At 47.6% G+C, this 12694-nt stretch overlaps 1 protein-coding gene across 1 annotated transcript in view; it reads left to right on the top strand.

The window, feature by feature from the left end:
• The window catches only part of LOC130432651 (dynein axonemal heavy chain 11), a 73586-nt gene that overhangs the window by 18274 nt on the left and 42618 nt on the right, over nt 1–12694 (top strand). The window contains exons 34-49 of the mRNA XM_056762126.1: nt 437–593; nt 818–963; nt 1041–1157; nt 1308–1446; nt 1754–1846; nt 1943–2137; nt 2243–2320; nt 2412–2544; nt 2687–2814; nt 3216–3364; nt 3516–3666; nt 3756–3887; nt 4356–4529; nt 5125–5329; nt 12291–12456; nt 12544–12646. Of these exons, the coding sequence (XP_056618104.1) occupies nt 437–593; nt 818–963; nt 1041–1157; nt 1308–1446; nt 1754–1846; nt 1943–2137; nt 2243–2320; nt 2412–2544; nt 2687–2814; nt 3216–3364; nt 3516–3666; nt 3756–3887; nt 4356–4529; nt 5125–5329; nt 12291–12456; nt 12544–12646 (2266 nt within the window). The remainder of the gene's footprint in view (nt 1–436; nt 594–817; nt 964–1040; nt 1158–1307; nt 1447–1753; nt 1847–1942; nt 2138–2242; nt 2321–2411; nt 2545–2686; nt 2815–3215; nt 3365–3515; nt 3667–3755; nt 3888–4355; nt 4530–5124; nt 5330–12290; nt 12457–12543; nt 12647–12694) is intronic.

Here is a 12694-nt window from a genome sequence, read left to right as displayed (position 1 = left end):
AATACACTTTCATTAAAACTAAGTGTAGTTGGTTACCATCATTTTTATTGTTTAGCCTTTACTGAACATTGAAAAAATCATGAAAAATATAATTAACACAATTACAAAAAAATAAGTAAAATAATGCTAGCAATCTCATTATTTATTTAGAGAATATTTCACTCAAACCAGGACTGGCACAGCCAATAAATTAGCTAGTTTCTTTTAAACTAAGTCAACAAGAATAAAAAAATGTCAGTGAGACAAAGTTAGATATACATGCTTAGGATAAATTAATTGATAAAAATGAAAATATCAATGTAAATATCACAGAATATCAATCTGTCATTTTGTCAAATTATGCATGCAATCTAAAAATTACTAATTATATTTATGACATATTTTATATTAATTTAATGTTTTCTGAAGTTTACATTGTAACTGTTTTTAAATGCAGATGCTATATAACCCTCACTCAGTCCCTGCACTTGACTATGAGCGGCGCTCCAGCGGGACCAGCTGGTACAGGAAAGACTGAGACCACTAAAGACCTGGGCAGAGCTCTGGGGATGATGGTCTATGTCTTCAACTGCTCTGAACAGATGGACTACAAGGTGAAGTCTCTAGCACACATTAGGCTTCAATTAGTGTATTCTCAGTTCAGCTGAGCTCATAATGAATATAATTACTTTGTAAAAAACCATTTGACCTCTTTGAAAGAGATCAATGACTGATCTCTTTAAAACTTCATCACATTCTTAACCACCGCTGTTGGTTCAGTTGTTCCACTAAGCATATAGTCATTGGGGGTGTTTTCCTGATCAGTGATGTTATATAGTCCATAGGGAACATCTTTAAAGGTCTAGCACAAACTGGAGCCTGGGGCTGCTTTGATGAATTTAATCGGATCACTGTGGAAGTTCTGTCAGTGGTAGCAGTACAGGTGAAGACCATACAAGATGCCATTCGTAACAGGAGGAATAGGTGGGTTGTTTAGCGTAAAGTTGTAGATTTTTACAATAGTTCATATTTAGAGTGATTTTCTGTCTTTTGTCCTGCAGGTTTCTTTTCCTAGAGGAGGAGATAGGCTTGAAACCCTCTGTTGGGATCTTCATCACTATGAACCCTGGATATGCTGGAAGAACTGAGCTGCCCGAGAACCTCAAAGCTTTATTCAGGTATAGCTTGATCCAAATAAAGCAGAATATCAGAAACGTACAAACTAGCATACAGTCAGACTGTAGTGGAAAATACATAAAGTTATTTTTCTAAATGTTTTATTAGCAGCATGCAGACTATGAATGTCGCACCAATGTTGTTTTCTTTAGGCCGTGTGCCATGGTGGTTCCTGACATGGAGCTGATCTGCGAGATCATGTTGATGTCAGAAGGATTTCAGAATGCTCAGGTTCTAGGGATGAAGTTCATCACTCTCTACAGGCTCTGTAAGGAGCTGCTCTCTAAACAGGTACAGACACCCATGAAAATGTTGGATTAAGTTAACCCATCATTGGCCAAAAAATGGACAAACCCAATTTTCCCAGTTATCCCAAAAAATATTTTTATTTGACACATCAATGGGTTAAAACAACCCAAATTTTTTGTCTGAAAGAACCTAGCATACAGTTGGTTAATTTTCATCCCAACGGTTGGGTCCATCCATATTTGACCCAACACTTTGTTGAAACAACTCAGCATTTTTTAGAGTGAAGATGCAGTTCAGCCAATTGTCTTCGTTTATATCTGTACATAGACAAAAATTTTCTATGTTTAAGGACCACTATGACTGGGGCTTGCGGGCTGTCAAACCTGTCCTGGTTGTTGCTGGGGCTCTCAAAAGAGCAGATCGTGCTAGACCGGAAAATCAGGTGAAGAATAATCGATTTACTGTATACATTATACTAAATTCACCCAACTTTCAAAATTAGATGCCATTCCGTAACAGGAGTTGTTTTTTAATGTAGGTGTTAATGCAGGCGCTGAGAGATTTCAACATGCCGAAGATCGTTTCGGAGGACGTTCCGGTGTTCCTTGGTCTCATTCGAGATTTGTTTCCTGGCGTCGAGGTGGAACGGTGGACTGATGCTGAGTTTGAGCAAAAAGTCAGACAGACCAGTTTACAGCTGAAGCTCCAACCTGAAGACTCATTCATTCTCAAAGTGAGAAATTCCCTGCAGTGCATCATTGTTTCTTGTGTTTTCAATCTTAAGTCATCACTTGTTTAAAATCAAATTTGATTGCTTTCACAATATTAATAAATGGAGGTGGAACAGCTTGAGGAGCTTCTATCTGTTCATCACTCAGTGTTTGTGGTCGGTAATGCTGGAACAGGGAAAAGCCAGGTCAGTGTCACGCGCAACGCTTTGACCAATCTGGATTGAACTATAAACCGTAATCATGTGATATGTGTATTTACGTCTACCCCTAAAAAAGATCCTGAAAACTCTTCACAAAACCTACAGCAACATGGGAAAGAAGCCTTTCTGGAATGATCTGAACCCGAAAGCAATATGCACGGATGAGCTGTTTGGATTCATCCATCCAGCCACTAGGGAATGGAAAGATGGTACAGCATGCAGCGTTTTCTAGACTTACTACACTTTCATTGACCTGATACTGTCCAATTCATATCACATAACTTACACTTTAGACCTGAGATGGATTATTCCTGCTGAGACTTTCAGATTGTAAATCTCTCCATCTGGCAGGTTTATTGTCGCATTTCATGCGGGATCAAGCCAGTAACTCTCACCCGGGCCCGAAGTGGATTGTTCTGGATGGAGACATTGACCCCATGTGGATTGAGTCTCTCAACACTGTCATGGATGACAACAAGGTATCGATATACAGTTTGTCTGTGTTTTTATTGACATCTGCATTGTCTGCTCGGTTGACGCGCTTAAGCGCATCATTGGTCCACTTTATCAGATTGTATGTAAATAAATTCAGAGAGGGATTCAGTATGTAGCAAGTTTCTATCCAAGGTAATCCAGGGGGCTATGATGTCATTATTCAAATTAAATTAGCCATCAGAATTGTTACGTGTGTAATGCTAGACAACTACCAGCATCCCATCTAATACTGTGGATTTATTTTCCAAGCAATTATTTTTTTTATTATTTTCCAGCTGCTTTGTAACAATGAAAATTGTAAAAAGCGCTATATAAATAAAGTTGAGTTGAGTTGAGTTAAATATGAATATTGCGATTGTGGCATTGATCTTATACACGTTTGCAGGTTCTTACTCTGGCAAATAATGAACGCATCCCTCTCACGCCCTCCATGAGGCTGCTGTTTGAGATCAGTCACTTGAAACACGCCACACCAGCCACCGTGTCCCGCGCTGGCATCCTGCACATCAATCCTCATGAGCTGAGCTGGCACCTGTGAGAAATACACTTTATTTATTTTCAGACACGAGTGTTGAAATTCTACACATAGTAATAGGAGTGTGATTCGGGGTGTTTATGGTTGCTTGTCATGGGTTTGTCTTTTCAATCCATGTGTGAATAGCTGCTCTTTTTTATCCTGGTGTAGATGTGTCGCGAGCTGGGTTGATCAGAGGAGAACACAAACGGAAAGAGCACATCTGACCATTCTGTTTGACAAATACGTCCCACGCTGCATTGAAAAAATGAGAAGCTCCTTTAAGACAATCACTCCTGTTTCTGAGTACAGCATGGTTCAGGTAGACCGCACACACACACACACACAGTCATATATACTGTATAGTTCAGTTTTGCGATTTTTTCAGATGACACTTTCTGTCTTTCTCAGACTCTGTGCTCATATCTGGATTATCTGTTAACCCCTGAGAACATTGCAGCAGACTCACCACGAGACGTCTATGAGATGTTCTTTGCGTTTGCCTGTGTGTGGGCTTTCGGTGGAGCCACATATCAGGATCAGGTATTTGTTGTGTGTGTGAAACAGGAAAAACTAATTTTTGTTTTATAATTGTATGGAATTTACCAATCTTGTATTAAAGGGATAATTCACCGAAAAAAATGAAAATTGATTTCAAACCTGTATGACTTTTTTTATAGAATGATTTTATAGAATCATTTATAGAATGTTGGTAGCCGAACAACGATGGCACCCGTTGACTTACATTGGTTTTGTGTCCATACAATAGAAGTGAATGGGGGCCAGCATTGTTTGGTTACCAACAGTCTTCAAAATATCTTCTTTTGTGTTCCACACGGTAAAGATAGTCATACAGGTTTAAAATGACAAGAGGGTGAGTAAATGATGACCGAACTTTCAGTTATGGGTAATAGTTTAATATACACAACCTAATAATGTATGTGGTTACAAACTTATAGCATTAGCATGTTCTCCAGTCTCTAAAAGTTCCTGCTTTATCTGTTCTCACAGCTCCAGGATTATCGGGCCGAGTTCAGTCAGTGGTGGACGAAAGAGATGAAGACTGTAAAGTTCCCTGCTCAGGGTTCTGTGTTCGACTACTACTTAGATCCTCGTTCCAGGCGCTTCCTGCATTGGACCGACAGGGTTCCCGCATTTGAGATGGAGCCCAATACACCTGTACAGGTGAAGCCAGGATCGTAAAGTGCAGGAAGAAACTTACAATGAAGTTTGATGTGAAACTACTTTTTTTACTTCCTGTAACCTGCTGAATAACACGATGTGAATGTACTCTTCACAACGCAGTGTAGTTTTTTGTGTCGAGTCCTTTTCCTGAGAAAATTCCACCTCTCTCTCACAGAAAGCCACTTTAATTTCAGAATAATGGCATGCTAATTTAGTGCAGTTACTGTGTTAGAGTGGGTCAGTGAACAGATACAGAGAAAACAACATGAGCTGAACCTGCAGTCAGAAGAGTTTTGGGTATGATTACCATTCAGAGTAATCACATTTGTGTGCCTATTGTCTCTATTTTTATCCTCCAAAGATAAAGGCAGTGTTGACAAATGGTTTCCTTAGTAATGAACCAGACCTACAGGTTTATCGTGTCTCAGTGTGAAATAACTATTGTTTGAAAGTTCATCAAAGTTCATTTACAGCGTTCTTGCAAAGCATTGCACAACTTTTTTCTGAAACACAAGCATGATTTATGTATACGGCTAAAAATGACTTGAACGATCAAACGTATAGTTTTTCATTATGTGATTGACTCTGGCTACAGGCTGTGTTAGTTCCTACGGTGGAGACAGTCAGGTTGCAGTATTTTATGGACATGTTGCTGGAGTCATCTCAACCTCTCATGCTGGTCGGTGGAGCAGGCACAGGAAAGTCTGCTGTGGTCAGAAACTTTCTGGAAAGACTGCCAGAGAGATTTATGGCTGCAAATGTGCCCCTTAACTTCTACACAACAGCATCAGTGCTGAAAAGTGAGTGTGAAAGTATACAGTTCTACACATTTCTCTATAGAGACTTGCTCCTTATATGTATAGAACAGCACCTCCTTGTGGTTCATATGCTGAATTTCTCTTCATCTGTGTGAAGCTGTGATGTGCACAATTTAGGATCCTTCAGACCAACTGCTTGAAACGCTTAACACAAGCTGATTGGCTAATTAAAAAAAAAAACTAAATGAACTAATTATAAAAGAAAGCTCATTATATTAAAATTATGACCTGTTTTTTTGAGGCATAAGAACAAATTGAATGATTGTGGTGACATTCATTTGTGATAATATCATAACTGACAGTTATGCTTTATTGTATGTAAGTGTTGGTCAAAGTAGTGAGAAGTATTTATTTAGGTTCCCTTTCTGTCGGTCTCTCGACGTTGTGTCGAGAACGACAGATGGGGTTCGCCCTTGAGAACCAATCAACTCTGACTACTATAGAAAAGGCCAATGAAATTTGGCGAATGCAATTTGCATGCCGGGCTCCGCCCCCGGAAATCCGGTATAAAAGGAGGCCGGCGTGCAGCATTCACTTACCTTTTGTTCTTCAGAGCCATCGCTCATGAGTACAACTCAGGATTCAATCCTCTACAACTACACGCTGGTGCTACGACGTGTTACAGCGGATCGTCCCTTTCTGCAGCGACCTTCCCCTGGGCGTCTCGGCGGTTCCGGAGGTGTTAGAGATTTTTTCTAAAAGTCCTTTTCAGGACTGACTGAGCATTCTCCAGCGCGGCATGTCCCGCTGTTCTCTTGGGTGCGGCACCCTCATCGAGGAGGGGGATGGACACGATCGCTGCATTAGGTGTCTGGGCGTCCAGCACACTGAAGCAGCGTTCGTTGACACATCTGCCTGCACTGCGGGCAGATTGTCATTCAGAAGTTGCGGTCACGGGTGGCTGTCTTCCTACGGGAACCAGCCACCATTTCGTCTGCTACCCGGGCTGTGACATCTGTGGCTACGGCCCCGATGACCACCCACGTTAGCAGCGTTAGTGATACGGGGAACTCTGCGAACGTAAACCCGCCAGCCAAGTGCTCACGGGCCGATCGCACCCCGATTCGCTCTTCTGAACGTTCCCCAACCGGCGGTGGCATACCGTCCGGATCCTCACGCACACACTCGGAAACGATGTGTGACGTAGATGAGATGTCGCTCGCAGCATCGGAGGGAGACTGGCATCCGACTCTGCCGAATCCAAACTCCACCCCCAGCGGTCGAGTTCAGGAGGAAGCAGAAGTGATGTCATCCGTGCTAACCCGGGGATACGTGGTTCCCGAGGTCGGTGCGCGGTGCAAACCGCGCCCACCCCGGGTGCCATGTTTTTCCCGGAGGTGCATGAGGAGCTGTGTAAAACTTGGAACGCTCCTCTCACGGACCGTTCCAGTGAAACCAGCTCCGGCTCCCTTACTTCCCTCGATGGTGAGGCAGCCAAGGACTGCGTCGAGATCCCCCGGGTGGAACGTCCGCCTGCGGTGCACCTGTGCCGCGGACGGCTACCACCTGGGGGGGGATCGACCACTCCTACCGTCCAAAGCACGTAAGACTTCGGCATCACTGGTGTCGAAAGCTTGCGATGTTGCGGGCCAGGCTGCCTCCTCTCTCTATGCCTTGGCCATCCTGCAGGTCCGCCAGGCCAGGGCGTTGAGAGGGCTCCACGAGGGTAAGGCCGACCCGGGTATAATGCAGGATCTCCGTGCCACCGCTGACAGCGCTCTACGGGCGACTAAGGCGGCGGCACGGGCCCTGGGTCGGACGATGTCCACGGTAGTGGTCCAGGAGAGACACCCCCGGCTATACCTTGTGCAGAAGAGTGACAGCAAGGAAGTCCGCTTTCTTGATGCACTCATCTCGCAGGGTGGGTTGTTGGTAACACCGTCGAGGACTGCGCTCAGCAGTTTTTTGACGGCGAAGCAGACAGTGGCAATTAACCACATTTTTTTCACGCAGCGACTCGGCCGCCTACAGGCCTCCGAGATCTCACGTGACGTCTGCTTCCCTGCAACCCAGGACCCTTTCGACATCGGCTCCGGTTCCTGTGCCCCCACAGGCGGCACCCCGGAAGCAGAGGTCGAGGGGGAAACCTCCACCCCGTCAGCAACCTCCTCGCGAGAAGGGACACTGACGGGAAGACCCCAGGGAGAACAACATCGGGCCCGAACCTTCACAGCCACGGCTCTGATCGGTCGGTACGGGACGACTCCTGCCTCGTCACCAAAGCCGGGCCCTTGTTAGGGCTTGGCGCCCACTTACTCACTGAGTTTTTTGTTCTCCCCGGGTTTACTTGCAGCCGATCGCACACTCCACTGGACTGTGCTCGGCGAACCGACCTCACACCCTGGCGAGGCGTGAGGTCGTACACATATACGACAGCCGTCACCACTCTCAAACCGACAGTGCGTGCCGTTGTCCCGCCAGGCAGGTAAGCAGGCGGAGCAAAAACCTTCCCTCCGGGGACTCCCCGCGACATGGTTAGCTCCGCCAGCCGACGAACCACCCCCCGTGGGAATGATGAAGCAGACCGTCCCCTTGGTCACCCTGTCACAGTCCCTGGGAGCTCGAGAGCTGCCCACACTGTCTCGCTGGCTAATGAGGGCGGTCCGTCTTGGTTACTCGATCCAGTTCGCCAGAGACTCACCCAAGTTTCGGGGCATCATCTCTCCCTCTGTCAGAGGCAGGGACGCCTCCGTACTTCGGGTAGAGGTCCCCACCCTTCTGGCAAAACAGGCATCGAGTTCGTCCCTCAAAACCAAGATGTTCAGTGGGTCACCACCCGCACTTCATCGTTCCCAAGAAAGACGGCGGGTTGCCCCCAAAGGCTGCGTACCCTGAACAGAGCACCTTCACAAGCTGCCATTCAGGGTGCTCACACAGAGGCGCGTCCTGACATCTATGAGGTGTCAGGATTGGTTCGTGGCAATCGACCTGAAGGACGCTTACTTTCATGTCTCGATCCTCCTCGACACCGGCCGTTCCCACGGTTCGCGTGCGAGAGGCGGGCATATCAGTACAGAGTCCTCCCTTTCGGTCTGTCCCTGACCGCCCTTTCTCCCTGAGAGGAGGAAGGCGAGCGGGTACTAAACTATCTCAGCGACTGGCCTATCTTGGCACACTCGCGAGATCTGTTATGTACACAAAGGGACCTGGTGCTCCGGCACCTAGGTCGATTGGGACTCCAGGTCAACCAAGAGAGGGGCAAGCTCTCCCCAGTGCAGAGCATCCTTTTTCTCGGTATGGAACTCAGCTCTGTCACCATGTCGGCACACCTGTCCGCAGTTGTGCCCAACCAGTGTTGAACTGTCTGAAATGAACATTTTTAGGCAGACAGCGGTCCCCCTGAAACAATTCAGAGGCTCCTGGGACACATGGCGTCCTCGCGGGCTAATACCCCTCGAGTTGATGCACATGACACCGCTCCAACACTGGTTTCAGAGTCGAGTTCCGAGGAGAGCGTGGCACACCGGCAGCAGGCGCATGGTGATGCCGCCCTGCTGCCGACGCACCATAACCCCTAGTCTTTATGACTTTTTCGACGGACTCAGGTCCCTCTGAGCAGGTTATGAGGCAGGTCGTGGTGACGACTGAAGTCTCCCTGCAGGGGTGCGGTGTAGTGTGCAACGGGCACGCAGGTGGGGTGTTGGACGAACCCCCGCCTGCGCTGGCATATCAATTGCCAAGAGTTGTGGGCTATGCTACTTGCACTGAGCAGGCTACGGCCTCTCGTGCGAGACATGCACGTGCTGTTCCGAGGACAGTACTATAGCTGTAGCGAATACAGATCGTCAGGGTGGCGTTCGCACACAGCAGCTAAACACAACTTGCTCGACGCCTCCTCCGGTGGAGTCAACAGGTGACTCGTTCCCTGCAGGCCACACACCCCGGGCAAACTGAACTAGACAGCCGAAGTGCTTTCTCGCCAGTTTATGCCTCGTGGAGAGTGGCGACTCCACCCCCGTGCAGTCCAGCTCATTTGGAGGCTGTTCGGGTAGGCCCAGGTAAAACCTGTTCACCTCCCGTAACACCACCATTTGCCCGCTTGATAGTCCCTGCCCTCGGCACGGATATCCTTGCGCACAGCTGGCCGCGGGATGGGCGGAAGCACACCTTCCCCCCCCCAGGAGCCTTCTTGTACAGACTCTGTGCAAGGTCAGGGAGCAGGAGCACCAAGTGTTATTGGTTACACCACACCGGTCTAACCGCACTTGGCCTCAGAGCCGATGCTCTGGACAGCGACTCCCCCTGAACCATTCCCCTGACAGAGGACCTGCTCTCTCAGGGGAAGGACACGTTCTGGCATCCCAGATCAGACCTCTGGAACACCCATGTCTGGTCTCTAGACGGGACGAGAAGATCCTAAGATGGCTACTCCCCCTATACGGCTGAGACCATCACCCAGGCTAGGGCCCCATCTACTAGGCGGTTACACGCCTCTAGACGGTGCCTCTTCTCGTCCTGGTGTCTTTCTCAACGAGAAAGACCCACTGAGGTGCTTGATCAGGATTGTGTTCCCCTCCTCACGAGACTGGAGACTAACATCTCCCTTCCACACTGAAAGTGTATGTAGTCGCTATTGCCACTCATCACGACTCAGTCGGTGGAAAGTTTCTAGGGCAACACGACCTGGTCACCAGGTTCCTAAGCAGCGAGAGGGCGGAATCCGCCTCATCTCCGCTCCATACCCTCTTGGGACCCTAAGTGGTCCTGGGGAGCCTCAGGGCCCCCCAAAGAGCCCCTCGGAGGTTCCGATCTTCCTCATAGAGTAAGACGGCCCTCCTGACGGCGCTCACTTCTTTCAAGAGGGTAGGGGACCACCGAGCATCCTCCGTGTCCCTCGATTGCCTTAAACTCGGCCCTGGAAACTCTCACGTTATCTTGAGACCCAGGCCCGGATGCGTGCCCAAGAAGTTCCCACTACTCCCTCCGGGGCCAAGTGGTGAACTTGCAGGCGCTCCCCATAGGGGAGGAAGACCCAACCCGATTAGTGTTGTGTCCAGTACGTACTGGACCGCACGCAGAGCTCTGAAGCTCTGACCAGCTCCGTGTCTGTTGGAGGACAGCAGAAGGGGAAGGCTGTCTCCAAACAGAGGCTGGCGCACTGGGTCGTGGACGCCGTTACGACGGCATTCCGATCTCAGAATCTCCCATGCCCATTGGCAGTGAGGGCTCACTCCACACGGAGTTTAGCCACCTCCTGGACACTGGCAGAAGCGCCTCTCTAGCAGACATCTGTAGAGCTGCGGGTTGGGCTATGCCCAAACACCTTCGCAAGGGTTAACAACCTTCGCGTAAACCCGGTGTCAGCCCACGTCCTGCGTGGCGACATGTAGGACTGGCATCCGGGGGGGCGTATGCCTGCGAAAGCACCTTTCCACCCTCTAACAGGTTGGGTCAGTGTGCTATTTACCTTTTCTTCTTACCCGAACACATCGCTAAGAAACTGGTACCTCACCAGCCTCCCTTCTTACCCAGACACTGGTTAAGAATAGGCATTCCATCCATCACCAAACAAGCACCCCCTGGGGGCTGGCTGGGCAGAGCAGCCTTCCCCCTTAGGCCGGGATACCATGTGAGCTATCACAGATAGCTCTAACCGGACCTAGTGCTACCGGACGTCTGTAACACCCCCTCCGTGGGCTGTTCCGTCTGATGTATCCTCATGAGAATGGTTCCCACTCCTGGTAACCCTTGAGCTTCCCCAGGTGGGCCTCCACCTCGCGGTTAACTACTCAGTCCGCACGTTCCATGCGTTCTCCTCCAAGGACGAGACCATACCTATATCCACCATATTCCTCCCCACGGGTAGGAGGTGGCCTCTGTAGCGCTTCTCTGATTAAGAGTCGCGCTTACCCGGTGTAAACTGATCTGGATGGCCTCTCGCCTATAGAGAGCTAAGGCCCCGTCCGTGAAAGTTACCGGTCAGGGCTGTACCCATCTTTCTCCAAGAAAGCTCTGGAACCCCCCGACCACCACACTGGAAGGTTACAGTCTCACGAAAGCTTCGAGATGACACGCCCAGGCTTGTTACCGTCGCTTCGCTAGAGATTGTGACGCGATACAGCGTTGTGGCGTTTTCCATAGGCAACCCCATCTGTCGTTCTCGACACAACGTCGAGAGACCGACAGAAAGGGAACGTCTTGGTTACGTATGTAACCTCAGTTCCCTGATGGAGGGAACGAGACGTTGTGTCCCTTATGCCACGAACACGTATCGTATTCTGCTGCAGTTTGAGAGGTCTCAGGCTCTTCAGAACAAAGGTAAGTGAATGCTGCACGCCGGCCTCCTTTTATACCGGATTTCCGGGGGCGGAGCCCGGCATGCAAATTGCATTCGCCAAATTTCATTGGCCTTTTCTATAGTAGTCAGAGTTGATTGGTTCTCAAGGGCGAACCCCATCTGTCGTTCTCGACACAACGTCTCGTTCCCTCCATCAGGGAACTGAGGTTACATACGTAACCAAGACGTTAATATGGTAAAAGTAACGGTTGAGTTTATTTATTACAAAGAAACAAGAACATATCAGCAGTCTGATAAAATTACACACTAAATATGCTGGGTTGTTTTAAAAAATTGACAACCATTGGTCAAATAATCCTAGTAGATTGTCTATATCTATATAAATATATATATATATATATATATATATATATATATATATATATATATATATATGCAATATATTTGTGGCTGTACTTAAAAAAGAAAATATACTTATCTTGGTAGGTAATTGTTGTGAGGTGAATTGTGGTTTCTTATATTTGTGGTGTACAATTGTTGTTTTGTTTTTAAAGTGATCTGCCATCTAAAAACATTCAAGAAGCCTTATATTATCGTGTTTTTTGGTCATTACTTCATATTTTTATCTCACTTGCATGGTCTGTCACCATGAAAATGAAGATGTTACTACGTAATTGTTGATCTTCATCTTGCTGTTATTATCAGAGGTGATGGAGAAACCTCTTGAGAGGAAGGCTGGCAGATGTTATGCTCCTCAAGGAAACAAGAGACTCGTCTACTTCATTGATGACATGAACATGGCCGCGTTAGACGGTTATGGAACCTCTCAGCCACACGCTCTCATTCGCCAACATCTGGATTACAAGCACTGGTTATACATCCATCTCATTTTATTTGAGTTAAAATAGATTTTAGTTGTCGGACTGCATTATAACACCGTGTTTTTTATTGTTTGCAGGTATGACAGCCAGAAGTTAACTATGAAGGAAATACACAACACCCATTACATCACTTGTATGAATCCAACATCAGGCAGTTTCACAATTAACCCCAGACTTCAGGTTTTTATATTTCTTTTTTAAGAGTTTCTTTATTGTGCCAGGAGCGTA

This window comes from Triplophysa dalaica, chromosome 12 (genome assembly GCF_015846415.1).
Source record: "Triplophysa dalaica isolate WHDGS20190420 chromosome 12, ASM1584641v1, whole genome shotgun sequence".
Classification (NCBI taxonomy): domain Eukaryota; kingdom Metazoa; phylum Chordata; class Actinopteri; order Cypriniformes; family Nemacheilidae; genus Triplophysa; species Triplophysa dalaica.
This window is presented reverse-complemented; position numbering and strand designations above follow the sequence as displayed.